Raw genomic sequence first — 20295 nt, 5'->3', positions numbered from 1 at the left:
AAGACATATCTATGTAGAGACAATCAATAAATGATTTACAATATATTAAAAATTTAATTCTAATTAAAATTTATTATTAAATGATAACACTAACAAATATAAATGTTTATGTTTCCAAATATGACATATTGGTTATATTTTCTTACAAGTTTTTCTATTTGACCACAAATGGACCACTCATTATAACTAGGCCTTTGAAGAATAAACATGGAGTGGCGGAGATTGTTAATTAGAGGTTTCGACATTTAATTCATAAAGAAACTAAATGTTTTAAATATTTGTTATGAAGATTTTTATTGCTCATCATAATCTTATCAAATTCGATTATGTCTATGGAAGGTATTTGCGATTTAAAAAAGGAATGGAAATTCATATAAATTAAAATTGTCCGATAGCATTCATTTTAATTTAGTATTGTATACAAGATTAGAGTTTCGAATTATGGAATAAAGTTTATTGGCAATAGATAGGTTCTGTGTCACACTGCACGCATGGTATCCTAGTGATGGATTGGTTATGTTTCATTTCCCCAACAAATTCTTAGCAAGAATATTATATTTGTTGTAATCATGATGAGATCGTGACAAAAGGTGCCTCCAAAATAAGGCTTCACGCAAAATTTCGACCCAGCAAAACCTTATACGAATATCGTCAAATATACACATCTTCAAAACTATCACACTTGCAATACTTTTGGAACCAATTATGATTTCCAAGTTTTTTTCCTTTTCCTTTTTATCATCAAAGAGAAAAGCTGATCCTTATCTCATTCTCTTGCATGTCTCCATAACCCTCTCGCTTTTTATACTTCCCGTGAAGCCCAAAAGACTCCCTATTATCACCACCATACTTGATCAGGTGGAGAAAACAAAGCCTGCATGGTTTGATGCTATAGAAAAAATCACTGGCACGAGCAAGAAGAGTATTAAGGTGGGTCTAGTTAATATTGATACAACAATTAATGATAACAGTTTATTATATGAACAACTTGATGCACTGCACCCACAAGTAGAGACAGTATCTATTGAGTTTGATCATGTAGATCAAAACATGAAATGGGAAGACATTTTTCCTGAATGGATTAGTGAAAATAATTCCAAGTGCCCTATTTTGCCAATGCCAAAGTTGGAGGATTATCAAGATCTCAATGTGGTGGTGGCAAGAGTTCCATGTGTGGAAGGTGTTAGGGATGTGTTTAGGTTGCAAGTTAATTTGGTGGTAGCTAATTTGGCAATGGAGAGTGGGTGGGTGAAGGAGTTGGAAGTTGATGAAGATGTTTATGTTGTGTTTATTGGGTCTTGTGGTCCCATCGTAGATATTTTCAAATGTGATGATCTATTTTTGCATCAATTAGGTGAGTATTGGGTGTATAGACCTGATTTGAAGAGCCTTAGACAAAAAATGCTTATGCCTGTTGGTACCTGCAAGGTTGCTCCTGGTTATGCAGTAAAAGGTACATTTTCGTTTCAATTAAGCTAGATACAATAAGTTTTTAAAATTATTTCTTTTTGAATGTTATTTGATCATCTTGTTTGATAGATAAAAGTAGAATAAAAAGAATGAAGAACATAGTGGCCTGGTGGGTTATAATTTTATTATACATATCCTAGAAACTTAACTTACTACAAAATCAAACAAGATAATAAAAAATGCGATAGCAAGTGTAGGAGACTCCTATATAATAGATTTAGATGTAAGGAGTCTTGCTTCCTTAAGCGGAATGAGTAGAATTTGAATCATAAACTCTAAACTAGTTAGGTCATGATTAGATAAAAAAATCTGAAAATAATTTCCCAATCAAATCAAATCTGTTTAAATTGCTACCATTCATTACATTAAATAGAAATTATTCCCATTTTATATTAAGTAATTATTCTCTTATGTTTTCATTATAAAAAACATAATTGGTTATAGGAATATGAATAAGCAACTTGTACTAATGAAGAGTATGAATAATCAAATGTAAATTTCATAGCTTGCCTCACTCGGAAAATAAAAGAAGTAACATGTTTTGTTTATGATGATCATGTTCAGGTAAAGAGGTGTGGAGGGCCTATATGTCACAATCAGCAGCAACATTGAAATACAATTACACCATGCAAATTCCAAGGCTAGCCTATGTAACAATCCTCCACTCCTCAGAAGCTTATGTTTGTGGTGCAATAGCTCTAGCACAAAGCATCACCCTTCAAAGCAATAACAGCATTCTTCATGATAACAACTATAACATAGACCTACTCCTCCTTGCAGATTATTCCATTGGTCCCAACTCCATAAAAGGTTTAAAAGCTGCAGGTTGGAAAATTAGACGCATTAAACGTATCTTAAACCCTTTTGCCAAAAAAGGTTCATATAATGAATGGAACTATAGCAAGCTTAGAGTATGGCAACTCACAATGTATGACAAAATCATCTTCCTAGATTCTGATATTCTAGTACTCAAAAACATCGATGATTTCTTCACTTACCCTCAATTATCGGCTGCACCTAATAACCTTATGGTATTCAATTCGGGGTTGATGGTTATTGAACCTTCAATGTGCATGTTTGAGCATTTTATGATGCAAAGTTTGAAGGTGAAACCATATAATGGAGGTGACCAAGGTTTTGTTAATGAAATATTCACATGGTGGCATAGGTTGCCAAGAAAGTTGAACTACCTCAAGATTTTTCAAAAGAAGAATGAGAAGCAAGATAATGAGGTTCCTGAGGACATTTATGTCATGCATTACTTGGGTTTGAAGCCATGGAATTGTTATAGAGATTATGATTGTAATTGGGACATGGAGAATCACCATATTTTTGCAAGTGATTCAGCTCATAAAAGGTGGTGGATGGTTTATGATGCAATGCCGGTGGAGTTGCAATCTTATTGTGGCCTTACAAAGAAAATGGAGGAAAGGATAATTAAACACAGAAGAATAGCAAGAAATGCTACTTTGTGTGACGTGCATTGGAAAATCGAGGTTAAAGATCCTAGAAGGAAACATTATGTGGATTAGAATTAGGTTATAGGTTCACAGTTTCATGACGAGAGGATAGAAGATGCAAGTTGCATTGCATGTTTCAAAATGTCTACAAATGGAATGGTAGTGTAATTTTATATAATTTGGGGTGAAAAAATTAACTAATGTATACAAATATTTTTTGAAATAAAAATGTTTGCACTCAACGATGTAAAAGTTTGATATGTTATTAGTCCATCATACACTATTTATTTTAATCATTATTGATTCTTCAAATAAAATAATATAAATAAATAATGGATTATATATTGAACGTGTACAAATTTTTATAATGACAATACATAAATATTACACTTATATTGTGTGTGTGAAACTTAATGTTTTGTTTGGTTGAGAGAAGAAAGTGAGAAAAGAGAAATATAGGAGAAAGATAAAGAGGGAAAGAAATAAGAAATAAATGATAAAATGAATAAAATTTAATATTATTTAGTAAGTAACCCACTTTCGGAGTGTGCGATTGACTCTCTCAACAAGTGTCACTTTTACGAATTAAATTATTGACCTTTAAGTCATCCTGAAAATTTAGTAATGTCTTACACCATTAGATAAATAACTTGGTCTATCTTCTTTGTTTGATTGAATATAAAGTAGAATAAAAAAACATTATATTTGAAAAGACAAAAACGCCATTAAATAAAAAGAATGAAAAAATATTAACAAATAAGAGTTTGTAAGGTTATAGTTGTCATTTCATGTATCAAGCTCTTTCTCCTGTGCTTTCTCTCCAAATCATATATGATGAGAAAGAATTTTATGTGTATCCTAATTATTTTTGTTCTTTCCACCTTTATCTCTTTCCAATTAAAGAAGAGAAAAATATACTTTCTTCATAATTTTTCTCCCCTCAACTTCTTTCTTCTCTATCCCTCCCCAACCATATAAAAACTTGAGGTTCCATGCAAATGCTTTATTAACCCTACTGTTTTATTGTTTTGGAGGTTACATATAAGTTTATTATGCACAGTTGAATCATATATATTATATAATTAAGATATTTATGTACTTCATTTGGGTTTAATCTTGGAGATGGTTTTTACATTTGTAAATTGCCAAAATTATTGTAGTGTCTCCTTCTGACCCTTTGTTGCTTAGAGTTATAGATGCAATGTTTTAACTCGGTGGTAGCAAATCCAACTAATGTAGAATATATCCATAACAAGGAATCTAATCTTTATAATTGAGATTGGGTGTCTCCTACTAATTTCTTTTATAACAATATAATTGGAATCCCCATAAGAAATGAGATTATGATTGTATTATTATTCTTTTTGAGGCACGAGAATTGATGTATATATTTCAATTATCATTTTATTAGATTTGTATCTATCATGAGTCATGACATAAATATAAATATGGGTTATTATTTCTACTACCTACATCATATCTTTTGTCCTTTTTAAAATACAAAAAATATACTTTTTGTTTGTGTACGTTAACCTTTAATAACAAATGATATGAAATGAACAAATTATTGTTTTTATCAATGTGTGTAAAATTTTATATATTGTCAATACATTATATATTATTGGTTTGTATTAATTTTGTTTGAAAATCAACGATTGTTAACATATGAATAGTAAATGATTTGTTAATAGTATACAAATACTTATACTATTAGTGTATAACATGAAATCATTTTATTATTATTATTTTGTTTAAACGTTTAGGTGAATGGAGTTGTATGAACTTTCTATACAACTCTAATTGCAAAAATACTTATACATTATTATTATTTATTATTTTTTTATGCATTCTAAAAGGGATATTTTTCGTAGTATAAAAAAACATATCAACTCACTACAAGAAATTTGTCATATACTTACGGACAAAAATCATTGGTAAATGATAAAAATCGTAGGTATATTACAAAGAACTTTTACTTACGGAAGTTTGTGTCCATCGTATTTAAGTCGCTATACCTAAAGTTTTTCACCGTCACTATAGGTTTTAGTGATGATTGTCGGGGGCGTAAGTATAAAACTTCAACCTATAACTTCGGATTTTGTCTGTCACTATAAGTTACCTACGTATTTCCTCTGTCACTATAGGTTTTTTTGAATGTTTTTCTTATACCTACAATTTTATCCTATTGGTATAGTATTGATGATAGTAAAAGAGTTATACATATGTTTATAGTCTCATTTCAATTTGTTTTAGTGACTAATGTAATATGAAATCATAATGGAAAAATAAATATTGGAACACATCATAATATTTAAAATTAAAAAAGTTATACAATCCGATGTAAAACGAGTTAAATATATTCACCTAAAAATATCATAACTACATATCATACACATAAGGAAGTCTTACCATCCTACAAATTATACAATTTGGATGAGGTACATATAAATAGATACAAATTGTGTTTCCAAAAAAATCAAAATGATTCCTTTATGAGTTCGTTGCATGAAAAAGAAATTAGTCGTCTAATCTTCATCTGCAAGGAATAAAAATGACATTAATGAATGAATAAAATAAATGAAAAAACTCTAGTAATAAAAATTGTCATATCATATTCATTATCTTCATTACAATCTGAATTTGGAGAACTAAACAAAAATAAAAGAGTATAAGTTACCTAACTATTTTGGTGTATACAAATTAATGTGATCTATTTTGTGCTACAACTCTAGCCTCATATGCCAAATGAATCACCAAATGCATCTTAAGAGTAAAAAAGGATGGAGGAAAAATCATTTCTAGATGACAAAGTAATGTACTCATAGGAGACTTCAATTGCTCTAGAAAGTAGAAATTAAGCTCCTGATGACCCTCTTGCATCCAAATATGTATCAAACACACTTACAACACCATTATTTATCACATCGTACTACTAATGATTTGGCATAATGCAGCCCTTTGTCAAATAACCTAAAATAAAGAAAAAGTTGAGATCGCTAAAGGGATGCATTTTTCTAAGAGCATTGTTATATGCTCATACTAAATTCTCCTACTAATCTTCATACCTACAAAAAAAAATACATATCACTTATAATTCAATCATTAATAATTAAAATATCTTCTTATAGGTAGGAGAATTAGTACAATGATATATCATTTTCCATTTTCTTATTTAATTTAAAAATAAATAAAAATTTGGATCATTAAAAGTTTATTAACATTAATTATGATCTTAAATGTGCAGTTATTTCTCGGATAGAGTGGGACCAAACTCAGCTTTGGAAAATGTATCACAAAATGATTCTCTCGTACAAAGTACAAACAAGTGTCAGAATTTTACTATGCATAGTCATACATTCAATAACTTATGTACATGTGTAAAGTAGTAATGTTTAGTTTTTTTCGATGGGAAGTAGTAATGTTTAGTAGTGCTTTTGTTAAGGAACATGTCTATTATATCTACCAATTTTTACATAATATATTCTTATCTTATTTTAAAAAAAACTAATCATTTTGATATGTATGATTATTATTTTTAATAAATTTCATTGTTAGGATCAAATTATTTATCCTTTAACTTATTGACATCTAATAGAATATTTCATCATTAGACCATTTATAATTTTTATCTAAATCAAAAAGTATCATATTCTAAAAATAAATAATTAGTGATCTCCCCAGCCTGTTATTTTATTGTTAAAATATTAAAAATCATTGTTTTATTATTTTAAAGTCAACTATGTAGATTAAAATAACATTATAATGCTGTATTCTTTCCATCCACCACTCCCAACTCTCTCATATTTATGTAAAGGTGTAAAATGCATTACACCGTTATAAATAGGAGAAATCAAGCTAACTTCACATGGAAAAAAAACATTTCGAGTAATGCAGATGCAATTTAATAATTTTGCTTTTTATAATTGTCAATCGTACCATTTTTTTCTATTTGTTACTTATACAATTTTTTCTATAATATTGGAGACGATTTTGACCATACTCTTCCTTATGTCCAAGTATGCAGTCCATTTTTTTCTCCATATCTGTATTTGTAAGGAAATAAATGGAAAAAAGAAAGTTTGGGAATCAAGTCTTAAAACTAAATGAAGATTGTTTGTCTCATTTTTTATATTTCATTTGTTTATTAATGCAATCAAAAAAATATCATCTAATTAAGAAAATAATAATAATAATAATAATAAAGAATAAAATTTTTATATTAATTGATAGAATTTGATTCATATAAAAATTTCAAGACATGTCATTTTTTTCTTACTTAAAACCAACTAACAAATAGAGCGTTTCTTACCAAAATAGTGATTTAAATAGACAAAGTGCACGTCTATCAAATCTCTTAGACAAATTGCTGGATTTGTGTCAGAGCTGAATCAATGTTTCTCTTTTCTGTTTCTGACTGAATTAACTGCTAACCCACAAAGATCTTATCTATCTATTATCATTGTGTCATCATCACTCTCACTTCACTCAAAGCAAGAAAAGAAAAGAGAACATAAAACCATAATGAAGGTGAATGTGACTGAAGCAGAAGGGAAGACAATTCTAGATTCTGGGTGGTTGGCAGCAAGGTCCACTGAAGTTCATTTCAATGGCATTCAACTCACAACTACTAATCCTCCCACTGGTCCCACCTCACCATGGATGGAAGCTCTTGTTCCTTCAACGTAATCTATCCCCTTCATCTTTATACTTATAGCACTTTCATGTATTTTTTACTCATTCTTGAATACTGCTACGGAGTTCTCTCCACTGTAGCTACCCGATTTTCGGTTGGAAACTGGTTATTGCATAATGTCTTGTAATTATATTGTAATAAGTAATTAATAAGGTGTTGGTCGAGTGATGTGACTCCGCCAAATCCCAGAAACCAATAGGTTAAGTGTTTAATTTCTGAGAGCGACACTTGTTGGGAGGAAACAGTACCCGAATGGATAGTTCCAAAAAGTAAGGGATACCCTTGTTTAGTATCAAAAAAATATTGTAATAAGTAAGAATTACATATTGGTTGGTATTAATATGTATGCGTACAGAACAGTACGGCGCATTTTGGTAGCTATGTTCTGTAATGTGAATTATTATGTTTTGATGATTAAAAGTTTTATTTATTTATACAAGTTCTATTCCTTTTTTTTATTTGTTTGGCAGTGTTCTGGCAACTTTGGTGAAGAATAAACTAGTGCCTGATCCTTTTTATGGACTTGGAAATGAAGCGATCTTTGATATTGGTGACTCAGGAAGAGACTATTACACCTTCTGGTTCTTTACAACCTTTCATTCTAAGCTGGTATCATCTCTGCTAGTGCTTTCTCATTTAACTACTATACAGTTTAAGATTTTCATGTCAGAAGATCTTATTTTGATTTTTAGTAACATCGGATTTCTGTATGCGCCTGTATATTCTAATAGTGCTCATTTTATTGGCAATTTTTGTTGAATGTTAAATTGAGCCAAATTCAAATATGATATGATGCTTTGAAAGTCTATGGGAGTGGTTTTCAATATAGAGAAAGCATCCAATACTCGCCAAAAAAGTCGATTTGAATATACAATACTGATTCTGGATTGATTATTGTTGTTTATAGAGTTTGATGGACATTGCTAATTATTCAACCTTTTGCAGTCAGGCAATCAGTACTGTGATCTGAACTTCCGTGGAATCAATTACTCTGCTGATGTATTTTTAAATGGTCACCAAATGGTCCTTCCAAAAGGAATGTTTCGGAGGCATTCTCTTGATGTCACTAAAATTCTTCATCCTGATGGCACTAACCTGCTTGCAGTTCTTGTTCACCCTCCGGATCATCCTGGGATGATTCCTCCCCAGGGAGGACAAGGCGGTGATCACGAGGTCAAATAAATGTCCTTCTTAATTGGTTAACTTTTTTTAGCCTGTGAAAGTTTCTATTATCAATTCAAGTGGTAGATTACTTCTGAAATCAGTTAAGAAGTAAAAGACTAAGTGACACTTTTTTGTCCTTTGGTGTAGATAGGAAAGGATGTGGCCACACAATATGTTGAGGGTTGGGATTGGATGACTCCTATAAGGTGACATTTCTACTACTTGTAAGGGGTGTGTGTATTCTTAATTCCTTGACAAAAAATATGCGATTCTTTTATCTGTTTTGCTTACTCGGCGTCAAGGTTATATATCATTGCAGTCATGATAACAAACTAGCAATGTCCTCATCATTCTAACATCATTAAGGGATAATTGAATTTGATAATTTTATGGGATTAAATAATATTATGCCATTAACGTTCCCTCAGAATGAATGATGTGAAAGAGGACATAATGTTTGAACTATAAAAAGCAAAATAAAAAGGCATCAAATTACTAGGACCATGTCTCGGTATATCATGTGGCAGTGAAATTTCTTTACGATATGTTGTTCAAATTTATTTTGGTGACTTCATCTTCATGGTGTCCTTCTATTCACAAAAAGAGAAAAGGAACAAATTATAGGACTTCTTGAGCATTGCATGTTGACTGTTGACTTCTTTAGATTTCTGAAGCATGGAAAGCAATATAAAGCAAAATGTATTAATAGCTAATGCAAGTGTTAAATTTGATTGCAGAGATAGGAATACTGGAATATGGGATGAGGTTTCCATCTATATTACAGGGGTGAGTTGTATGAAATGCTTTAGTTCCTTCTGTAGTCTTTGGTATTTTTTTTCCCACAAACTTGAGAATTAGCCATTCAGACCGATTATTTAAGCCCACCTTCATCCTTCTGTTTTCAATGCACTGTCCTTTCCCTTTATCCAAAAGAAAGAGGGTTTTATATTACCATATATTGCCATTATCAGATATAGTTTTAGAAGTTACCGAGAGTGCTTGGTTTGTTTCCATTTTATTTTTTAGGTGATATGCTTCTACTAACATTTACAAAATGTCACCTTTTTTTCATTCTGTGTTGTTTTCAAGATTTTGTGAACAAAGTTGCTCCAACTTAGATGTCTAGAAAACAAAATCAGAATATTGCAGAGACACCAGCTAGACATCATCATAATTGCTTTGTTAGTTTTGCTTTACATGCATTCCATATATTTTGTAAATCTGATTAAGCATTCTTTAGTTTTTTGTTTTTTATAATCGATGACACTTCCAGCTAATTCCAGTTTCTGTGTTTGATGCAGCCAGTAAAAATAATTGACCCCCACTTAGTATCTTCATTTTTTGACAATTATAAGAGGGCATATCTGCATACCACAATTGAGTTGGAAAATAGGAGCTTAACCATTGCTGAGTGTTCTTTGACTATCCAAGTAACAGCAGAACTAGAGGGGAACATTCACTCAGTAGAGAAGCTTCAAACAATACACCTTTCAGTCCCTGCTAAATCACATATGCAATATACATTTCCCGAGGTCAGTGACAGCATCCAATCTGCTTATGACAGAATTTAACGCATTATCTTTATGTGTCTATCTAGAACCTGGACCTTTAAAACGTGACGAACTTGAACACATTGAATATATCTTTGTCATGAAATTTGGTTATTTGAGTAAGTTTTTACAATTTCATGCCTTATTGTCTATGTGTGTTGATGGTCATCTCTTAGCGCTGTGATAGGTTCTTGGACAGGTTTTGTGAAGACACTTGTCTGCATGAATTATGTTACTTTCTTTTTTCTATGTTGAGAACGTGTGATAACTTTTGTAGCCTCCTTTTACTATTAATCCTGTTTAACTTGAATACTTTGGATTTTATGTTTCAATGCTTCTGTTCGAATGCTAACGGTCTGAATTGGCAGCTTTTCTTCTATAAACCCAATTTATGGTGGCCCAACGGAATGGGGAAGCAAGCTTTGCACAATGTTGTTATTAACGTTGCTGTTAAAGGATTTGGCGAGTCTGATTTGTGGAGCCATTACTTTGGATTTCGCAAAATTGAGAGCCATATCGATAAAGCTACTGGTGGAAGGTAATGGTGGTCTCTAATATTTCTCCACTGTTATTATCTTTTACCTATTTCTTAGTAGATGATGCTATCTCTTTTACCATTTTGTTAGTAGATGAAGCTACCTCACATTACGTTTTTTATGTATTTTATTTCGTAGATTGTTCAAAGTCAATGGAGAGCCAGTTTTTATACGAGGGGGTAACTGGATATTGTCTGATGGCCTACTGAGATTGTCAAAGAAGCGATATGAGACAGATATCAAGTTTCATGCAGATATGAATTTCAACATGATTCGTGTCTGGGGTGGTGCACTGGCTGAAAGGCCAGAATTCTATCATTATTGTGACTATTATGGCCTTCTTGTAAGATGTACCACACTGTCATTCTTGCTTATATCTGCTGCTTGTTGTTCTTTTTCCTGTTATATTTTTACTGCATTAATGCTGCTTTGTTGTCTGCCCGTGTAATTTAGCTGTGTTCCTTTTCTTTTTGAGTATTTACTTTGTGGATGTTGTAGTTTGTATTAAATTGAATAACTCCATCATTATTTAAATTAGGTCTATGCTTCTTATCCTCTCAGTTGAGTCTTATTTGCGATTAATCGATATTTTGCGTTTTTTATTATAAGCAAAAGTAAGTGCTGCTACAGCTAGACCAAAAGGTCATTACATACTTAGCAGCTTTAGAACTTAAATATCTCTGGCCTTGGTCCCATCCAATATCTTAGATTCTCTATGTTCATGTTACATGAGTGGCAGGTTTTGAATTGATCATTGCTGGTTTATATCTTGTAGGTATGGCAAGAATTCTGGATTACTGGAGATGTTGATGGACGCGGTGATCCAATATCAAATGAAAATGGCCCACTGGACCATGCCGTTTTCTTGGTTTGTGCAAGAGACACTGTCAAGCTTATCAGAAATCATCCTAGTCTTGCCCTCTGGGTGGGTGGAAATGAACAAACTCCACCAGATGATATAAATGCTGCCCTAAATAATGACCTAAGACTTCATCCTTATTTTGAACATGCAAATGAAAATTTCAACAATGTTGGTGCTTTGTCCCCTACATTGGGGGATCCTAGCCAGTATCTTGATGGCACACGCATTTACATACAAGGATCATTATGGGATGGATTCGCAAATGGGATGGGAGATTTTAAAGACGGCCCTTACGAAATTCAAAATCCAGAAGATTTTTTCAAGGATAGTTTTTATAAATACGGATTCAATCCAGAGGTTGGTTCTGTAGGAATGCCAGTTGCTGCTACCATAAGAGCAACAATGCCTGCAGAAGGATGGCAGATACCATTGTTTAACAAACTTCCAAATGGTTATGTACAAGAAGTTCCAAATCCCATATGGAAATACCATAAATACATTCCATATTCAAAACCAACCAAAGTTCATGATCAGATTCAACTTTATGGTGCTGCGAAAGATCTTGATGATTTTTGTTTGAAGGTAAGACAAATATTTATCAAAATTGTAAGTCATGTGGCGTTTTTCATCCTCCTATCTTTTTTGTTCTGTTGTTGACTTTGATGTTCTTTTATGCTATAATCAACTTCTCAGGCTCAGCTTGTTAACTACATACAATATAGAGCTCTTTTGGAGGGATGGACTTCTCGAATGTGGAGCAAATATACAGGTGTACTGATTTGGAAGACACAAAATCCTTGGACAGGTCTGAGAGGTCAATTTTATGATCATCTACTCGACCAAACAGCGGGTTTCTATGGCTGTCGATGTGCTGCAGAGCCAGTTCATGTACAGCTCAATCTGGCTACATATTTTATAGAGGCAAGTCTCTAAATAGAATTTATGTTTTTATGAGCTGAGAATGAAAATAGATGCATCATTTTATAGGATGAGACATTTTTTTTTTACTCTATGAAGTGAAAATTTGAGATAAAAAGCCTAAGTACCAAGTTAAAGGATTATAAATTTATCAGTGTAATGAACTGGTGAAAATTGGAATAAATCACAATTTTCTCTACAAATTATTAAATGGTTCCGTTCGGAATGATTTCTTAATTGTTTTGTATCATTTTTATATTTACAGGTTGTTAATACTACATCAGAACAATTGTCAAATATGGCTATTGAAGCCTCAGTGTGGGATCTGGAAGGAAAATGTCCATTCTCCAAAGTAATTGATAACCTCTCTTTGCTGCCAAAGAAAGTTACACCTATTGTTGAGATGGAGTATCCAAAGTCAAAAAATCCAAAGCCAGTCTACTTTCTTCTTCTCAAATTCTACAAGATGGCAGATTCTAAAACTTTATCTCGAAACTTTTATTGGTTGCATCTTTCTGGTGGAGATTACAAGCTATTAGAGCCATATAGGGAGAAGAAAATACCTCTCAAGATAACATCTGAGGTTTTCATTGATGGACTCACTCATAAATTTCAAATGCATGTGAAAAACACATCTAACATACCAAACTCTAAAAGCTTAACATCTAGGCAAAGTGATAGCTGGTTTGCTACAGACTCACTGAAAACTGTACACAGCGGTGATGGAAAAGAACATGAAACTGGTTGGCTTAAGAGGATACAAAGACGCGTTGCTGGGAAACACGATGGTTTGAAGGTTTCTGAAATTAAGGGAAATGATATAGGTGTTGCTTTCTTTCTTCATTTTTCGGTTCACGCTTCAAAGAGTGACCAGAAGGAAGGGGGAGACACGAGAATTCTCCCAGTTCATTACTCAGATAACTATTTTTCACTAGTTCCAGGAGAGGCCATGACTGTAACATTATCTTTTGAGGTCCCTCAGGGGGTTAAACCTCGAGTTACTCTGAATGGCTGGAATTACCAGGAAGGTCAAACCATCCATGAAGTTCTTCAGTGATGTCACAACCAACCTTGTCAACTGATCAACTCATTCTATTCTATCTTTAATAAAGGCTCCAGAAAACGCTGGTGCCCCATAGACTGGTGGAGAATAATCTTATTATATGCTTTCGTTACTTCGAATCTATCTCAATTTATCTTTAGTTATGTTTTTTTTTCTAATTTATCTTGGATTAGTATGAAATCATCTTTTGTAATAACTTTTATATTTAATGACCTTTATGGTTTAACTCATATTGAGTTGAATCAGCTTTTTCATTCAAAAAGTTTGCACTAACAACATATGAAAGTTCATCTTTCCCATTGTATGTCACAGATAAGTCCCATTACCTTCATCTTTTTGCTTAGTTTTTTCAACCAATGCAATAAAAATGAAGGGTGAGAGTGTGTCACGTGATATCTTAACCAGTAGATATTAATTCTAGACCATAGTATCATTTGCAAGAGTGTGTCATATGATAAGTCCTATTGTTTGCAAGAGTTTCAGGAAACAAAAATGTTTCTTCTATGCAAAGTTGGAATAACCATGCCAACCTGGCATAAAGCAAAATACATCATAATATGTATACATGTATTAGCATATGGTACAAGCTGTAAGGTTTCTAAAACAATTAATTATTGAAGAAGAAATGTATACGTCGACATGAATCACGAAGGGATGCACAGTGGTCTAATGGTGAGAACAAGTATGAAAATTCATCACCAATCATCACATAGCCTTCATGAACCGATTAATCGAAGAGAAGATGCCTGCTGCTTTCTCAAACAAACTTTGGCCTTGCTCTGACTTCTGTTCCTCATCGCCAAATATAATCTGCATCATATAGGAAGGGATACCCATCAAGAAAGACTAATGGATTATCATATTGGTTTTCGGGAAATATGTATATTAAGGCTAGGTTGTTTTCACTATGAATCATCAGCCAACAAATTTTGTTGTCTTTCCTCTCTAATGATGTTTCTCCTTCTAGTTAAAATAATCACTAACACTATAACAGGAATCAATAACTGCCTCAACTATATACATAGAAAATGATTGCATCTGTAAGATCTGGATTCTGGAGAAGTGGTATGGTATTGAAGTTACTGACCTCAAGATCTTCAGTATCGGGGCGGCTGACCAATTCCTTGGCAAGCAAATATCTATTTGGCCTATCCTTGTCATCACTGAACACTTTCCACAATCTGAATGTGATCAATAAAACAGGAATCAAACACCAAATCGTGATGTGCTGAATTTTACTATTAAAATTGGAGCACACCATTCTGGTAAAGCCAAAAATCATTAACATAAAGTCAGTGTGAAATTTCACCAATTTATGACTTGATGAAAAATGTATACATGATATTGAATCATGTTTAGATTGCACTCAACACCTAGAAACAGAGTGGACCTAATTATTCACTTTAAACACCAAAAGTGATTTTGTTATGCCAACTTTTGGCTTGTCTAGGATTGAGTTAAGTAACTATGTATGCAGACAGTCTGAAAATTGGGAGCGACAAGAATCAAGACAGGAAATCTGCCCAGTAATTATGTATAATAATCTTAATGGGAGGGAATAAAATATCTTACCCAGGATAGCACCTAAAGATTGCACCGAATGGCATAGGCCGCATGTAATACACATTTGTAAAAGTGCTGTCCAACAAGAGATGATTAGAGTTCAGTAATCTGATATTATCATAATAATGAATTGGTTCTTCAAAATAAACTGCATCAAGAAAGTACAAAAGGAACTAAACACAAACTGTAAAGGAACTTCAAATGATCTGATTTTTAGCTTAAAGGAGGGCAGACCATAGCAAAACAAAGATGCAACTCTAGTTGACATTAAAGTTTCTTATAGTCATCTGAAGTTTAAGAAGTTTCCCAATCAACACATTTGAATAAAATAGCTCGAAAAACATACCTTAGAAAGTACCGCCTTAACTTCCGGACATTCATTCCAACCCCAACATCCTCACTAATCAAACGCGGATTCCACATGATAAGTGGCCTTGGCTGCCAACATATGATCAGATTGTATGAGAAAAACATATCTACTAAAACACTAGCATACATGGAAAGTTAATGCAAGGTGCTATAATGAAAAGTCAAACACACATATATGAAGCTTTCACATATAGTTTTCTCCCTTAATGAGGAAAGGACATTACATTGTTCAGTAGATGGATGTTTAAATTTCATGTATCACAAGAATTACTGACAAAATATGGTTGCATTGAAGATGGAACTGGAGAGTTAAGGAAAGTACTGGATCATTTGAGAGATTGGATGCAATTTTCTCTACATATTCTAGCATCTGGTAATCAGGAACAACCATAATCACAATCTCATCATCGCTGTCTACGGGCTTCCGGTCACTTAAGCTGGATAAACAGAAAATGGGATTTACATTATATAACTATAGTTTAACTATATATAAGGATAAAATTAAAATAACATTGATGGGATTGCAACAGTGTTACCATCAAGTTCTTAAGTGCAATGCAAAAGTATGAATCAAATGGATAAAAGCAGAAATCTAAACATAATAAAACAGAGGATTAATCAATGTAGTGGGAGTCACCTTGCAAATCTAAACAGGGCATCTTTCCAACGATATTTAAGAAGAGCAGCTGCACCAGCATCTGGAAATATGGCTTTAACTCGCTAACAATCAAACCCATGGAACTTAGCAACCAACTTTTCAACATACAAAATAAATGTGTTTGTATACACAATGTAAAATTTACTGATTTTATGAGCATCTATTTTATGGATCCTTATGTCAAGCAGAAAAGGCAGTGATTATAGCACAACCATCTCTTGTGAATCCTTATGTCAAATGAATTTTGGAGACTGCTGGAATGTTTCTTTAATATTTTTAAATTCTATTTTTGAACTCTTGATAACCAATAACTAAGAATTAATGATAGAAATCAAGTGACATATTAGAAGCCTCTCATGCTAAGGAGGAGACAAAAAACTTGGTAGGAGTACAAGTACAATACTAAAGATGGCATACAAATGCTTTTACATCCAACAACAGAGAAAATACAAGGGAAACCAACTTGGCTTACAAGGACATAACAACACAAGCAATCTCATCATCAAGAAATACATTAGTGGATTGAAAATATAGAATAGAAAAAGCATTTTGAATTTTGAAAGTCCTTCATGTTTTGATGTCTTAAAAGTTTCTAACTCCTAGTTATAGATCCCACTAAGTCACAAACCTGACATTGGGTTTCTTCCATAAGTGTATCTAAAAATATCTTTGATAACTCCCAGAGCTCCAACTGTGCACCCTCGTCATCCAAAAATTGTAGTTGGGGGATTAAAAGTTCAACCTGTAAGAAGGTTAAGAAAATTTAATGCAAGAAGTGTGGGATCTACACGATTGAAAGCAAAGAATCATTAGCATTCTGAGTGATAAACCAAACCAATTATGAAATTGCATTGCACAGCCTACACAGTCTATGTGTCAATATTTTCTAACATGAGATGCAAAATATTGAAGATTTTGATTTCAATCCAAAAACTTCAGCAAAAATAATATCATTGTGTTACTTTTTGTCAAGTTAAACAGGTTAAATTTGGAAAGAAGTTTATCTTAACAAGTTTAAGCTCGGTGGGTTCTTTAGAAAGGTTGCAATGTCGAAGAAGGTCTTCAACCTAAAGGCTTTAAGCCAAAAGGACCGGAATTCACCTAAAAGATCCACATAGAAGCATGTACTGACATTTGGTTGCATAAAAGTACTTAGAGAAAAGATCTAAAACAAGAATCCACCTCTATTTGCAACAAGCAACACATAATTTGAAAATTTTCATACTATTTTTTATTTCCAATAATATACATGATATGGGGAATCAAGCCTAAAATGGGTTCACATTTTGTGACAACAACATCAACAAAGACAGCATGAAGTTTTGGCACATACTACGGCTCTCATTCCTCCTGAAGAGACAAATAAGCCAGCAGCCTGACTTGATTGGCGGACTGCACCTTCCAAGTCTGGAGGCAAGCAACTGAAACAAAAACCAAAAAATAACAACTTTTCTTATACCCATTGGAAAGTCGATATCGAAACACAAGTCATCATCATTGCATCAACTTCCTATAAACTAGATGTTATGGAGTGACTCAAAATTGATGGACAAACTTTAAATAGCATAAGCTTTCTGTAGAAATGGTGTTTAATTTTTCAGAATAGACTTCAGACCAAACCAGCATACACAAAATGAAGCTCATAAAGTCCTTATAGAGAGTACTATGGAAACCACAACTCTATCCACTGTTCCCTTAGACTTAAAAGTCATACATGTTAGATAGTAATATCCACTGTTATGAAGAAACTACATACTCTAGTAATAATATTCTACTACCAATTTCTTTTTTAAGTCAATAAAACAATAAGTAAAAAAACACATTTCAACATCTTTTCAATAATAGGATTTCTCATGCAAGGAAAATCTAAGCATGATACAAAGAAAATGGATGTAAATATCATTCCTCATAGGAAAAAGGATAATTTAGAAACGGGAAATTGTAAAGTGATAATTAATACCTGTCATCTTCAACCTCAACAGGGGCTAGTGGTACTTGTAGTGAGGATGAAAGTTGAGGGTCTTGGGTAGGTTCACCTTGGAATTTGTCGAACTTGGCAGAAATTCTGAAGGATGAGGAAGTGGTGGAAGATTGAAGGGAAAGTAGAGAGTATGAGAAAGAAGATAAGGAGTTGGAAAAGTGAGTGGCTGAGATTGGAGGAGGGTAGTTAGAGTGGAAGTTACATGTTATAGTTGAAGAAGAAGCCATTTTTGTTAATGTTGTCTTGTTACCTTAAACACTCTATTCCTATATTCCAAAACCAAACTCCATGCCATGAACTTGTTTTCTTATCATGAAAAAAGGTAAATCTTCACAAAACCACATTAGTTCGTGAAAACTGAGACACAAAGCTTCAATTCTTTTTTGTTTTTGTTTTTGTGGATCACATATTAGTTTTTGAGTTAGGGTAATTTTAAGTGAAGATATGTGTAATTAAACAAAGAGTAAGTAAATTTTATTGTTTTTTTATGAAATCTTTAGGAACTAATATTATTCATATTATTACATTTTGGGTGCTTGCAAAATAAAAACTAATTATTCAATATGTTTTCATGCATGGCAAATTCACACTTTTTTTTGTTTGTCTATATATATTTTCATTTTAATTTTTGTATAGTTTAAAATTTGTTTTTACTTTGTAGTGATAGTGTGCCTCAGACTAATATGTCATATTAGTTAATTACATTATTAATATAGAATAAAGTATCTCCTAGTATAAGAAGATAAGTTATTTTCTTACAACTATTAAAATTATGACGTGTGTCATATTTAATCATTTTCTACAAAAATATTTCTAAAACAAAACAAAATAGTACACATGTTATATTTTTACTTGCTGAAAAAGATAAAGATAAAAATAAATCCCAAAGTATAGCCGTATGCAATTATGTCAGTATGAAAAGATATTTTATTCACTTACTAAAAACTAAAATGATTAATTAAAGTGTGAACTAAAGGAAAAAGTAGAAATCTAAAAGAAACACTATCTATATTTACATGGTCTGACAACATATTTAAGCATTGTTCAGGAATTATTTTTTTAAAACATGTTTTGATGCTTATGATAAAATTGTTTTTTTTTTAGTCTAGTCACATATTTCTCTTAAAAAACATTCTTCTTTGAGATGAACACATTCATAATATAATGGAATCAACATTCGCCCAAAGTTTTCTTCTTACTCAAAAGCCAGGCTCAAATCTTAATTAATGAGAAAAAACATATAATACTTAACCGAGTCACACTTTGCTTGTGTATAAAATAGATTAACATAACAAATTCAATAAACTTGCCATAATTAATTTCAGTAATTTTTATACAATGTCAAATTTTTAGATAATATTTATAATTGTACCTTCTTTGATTTTTGAGTTTAGAGATAAAATAATAATTTCAACAAATTAATCCAACTAAATTTAGATCAAATAGGCTTGTTCAACAAAAAATTTGTCTCATTTAGTTTAAGCTTTCACTCAAATATTATGTAATTGACGAACCAAGGCTATATAAACAAACATAATATATAAATATAAATATTTAAGTAAAGAGGAGAAAGAAAACACATAAATAAATGAAATACATTAATCAAATGAGTATGATATATACTAGAAAATTATCATTGTAAAATTTCATTAACTTTATACGAGGCATATTTTTCCTAATCTAAATTTTATTAAGAAAAATAAGATTGTTCCATGAAAGGGAATATCAGTGGTAAAAGCATGGTTGCAAAATCTCAGCCATTCAAAATGTATCATTTATTACATGAATGATAATATAAAAAATTAAAAATACCCAGAGAGGAATTGATTTCAAGGGAATGTTTTCATTCTATGGTTTATGTGGATTAGTCGCAATGAAATGGGTTTTAACCAAAATAGCTGGCTAAGTCTGAATTTATGATGTTTTATTGGGTCTGCCTGGGAGGTCAAAAGTATAAAAAAATAAGTGTAAAATATATAAAGATTTATACACATACACTTCATCATCC

At 32.1% G+C, this 20295-nt stretch overlaps 3 protein-coding genes across 3 annotated transcripts; 2 read left to right on the top strand and 1 right to left on the bottom strand.

Annotated features, from left to right (window-relative positions):
• LOC109335422 (putative UDP-glucuronate:xylan alpha-glucuronosyltransferase 4) lies at positions 706-3108 on the top strand. The gene is made up of 2 exons (XM_019571556.1): positions 706-1453; positions 2035-3108. Exons 1-2 carry the CDS (start codon positions 706-708, stop codon positions 3000-3002), a joined length of 1716 nt encoding a protein of 571 aa, XP_019427101.1. The 3' UTR covers positions 3003-3108.
• On the top strand, positions 7266-13939 carry LOC109336087 (mannosylglycoprotein endo-beta-mannosidase). Its single transcript, XM_019572458.1, has 12 exons — positions 7266-7270; positions 7438-7612; positions 8094-8232; positions 8569-8796; positions 8935-8993; positions 9525-9573; positions 10089-10319; positions 10706-10875; positions 11012-11216; positions 11649-12317; positions 12429-12656; positions 12919-13939. Exons 2-12 carry the CDS (start codon positions 7452-7454, stop codon positions 13708-13710), a joined length of 2931 nt encoding a protein of 976 aa, XP_019428003.1. The 5' UTR covers positions 7266-7270; positions 7438-7451; the 3' UTR covers positions 13711-13939.
• Positions 14147-18565, bottom strand: LOC109336089. The gene is made up of 9 exons (XM_019572461.1): positions 18267-18565; positions 17640-17727; positions 16935-17048; positions 16286-16368; positions 15971-16085; positions 15626-15717; positions 15289-15354; positions 14804-14897; positions 14147-14526 (listed from the first exon to the last, which is right to left on the bottom strand). The coding sequence occupies exons 1-9, from the start codon at positions 18512-18514 to the stop codon at positions 14422-14424; spliced, it is 1005 nt and encodes a 334-aa protein (XP_019428006.1). The 5' UTR covers positions 18515-18565; the 3' UTR covers positions 14147-14421.

The sequence above is a fragment of the Lupinus angustifolius genome, chromosome LG20 (assembly GCF_001865875.1).
Source record: "Lupinus angustifolius cultivar Tanjil chromosome LG20, LupAngTanjil_v1.0, whole genome shotgun sequence".
Classification (NCBI taxonomy): domain Eukaryota; kingdom Viridiplantae; phylum Streptophyta; class Magnoliopsida; order Fabales; family Fabaceae; genus Lupinus; species Lupinus angustifolius.
The sequence above is the reverse complement of the archived record's forward strand: the minus strand, read 5'-3'. Positions and strand labels throughout refer to the sequence as shown.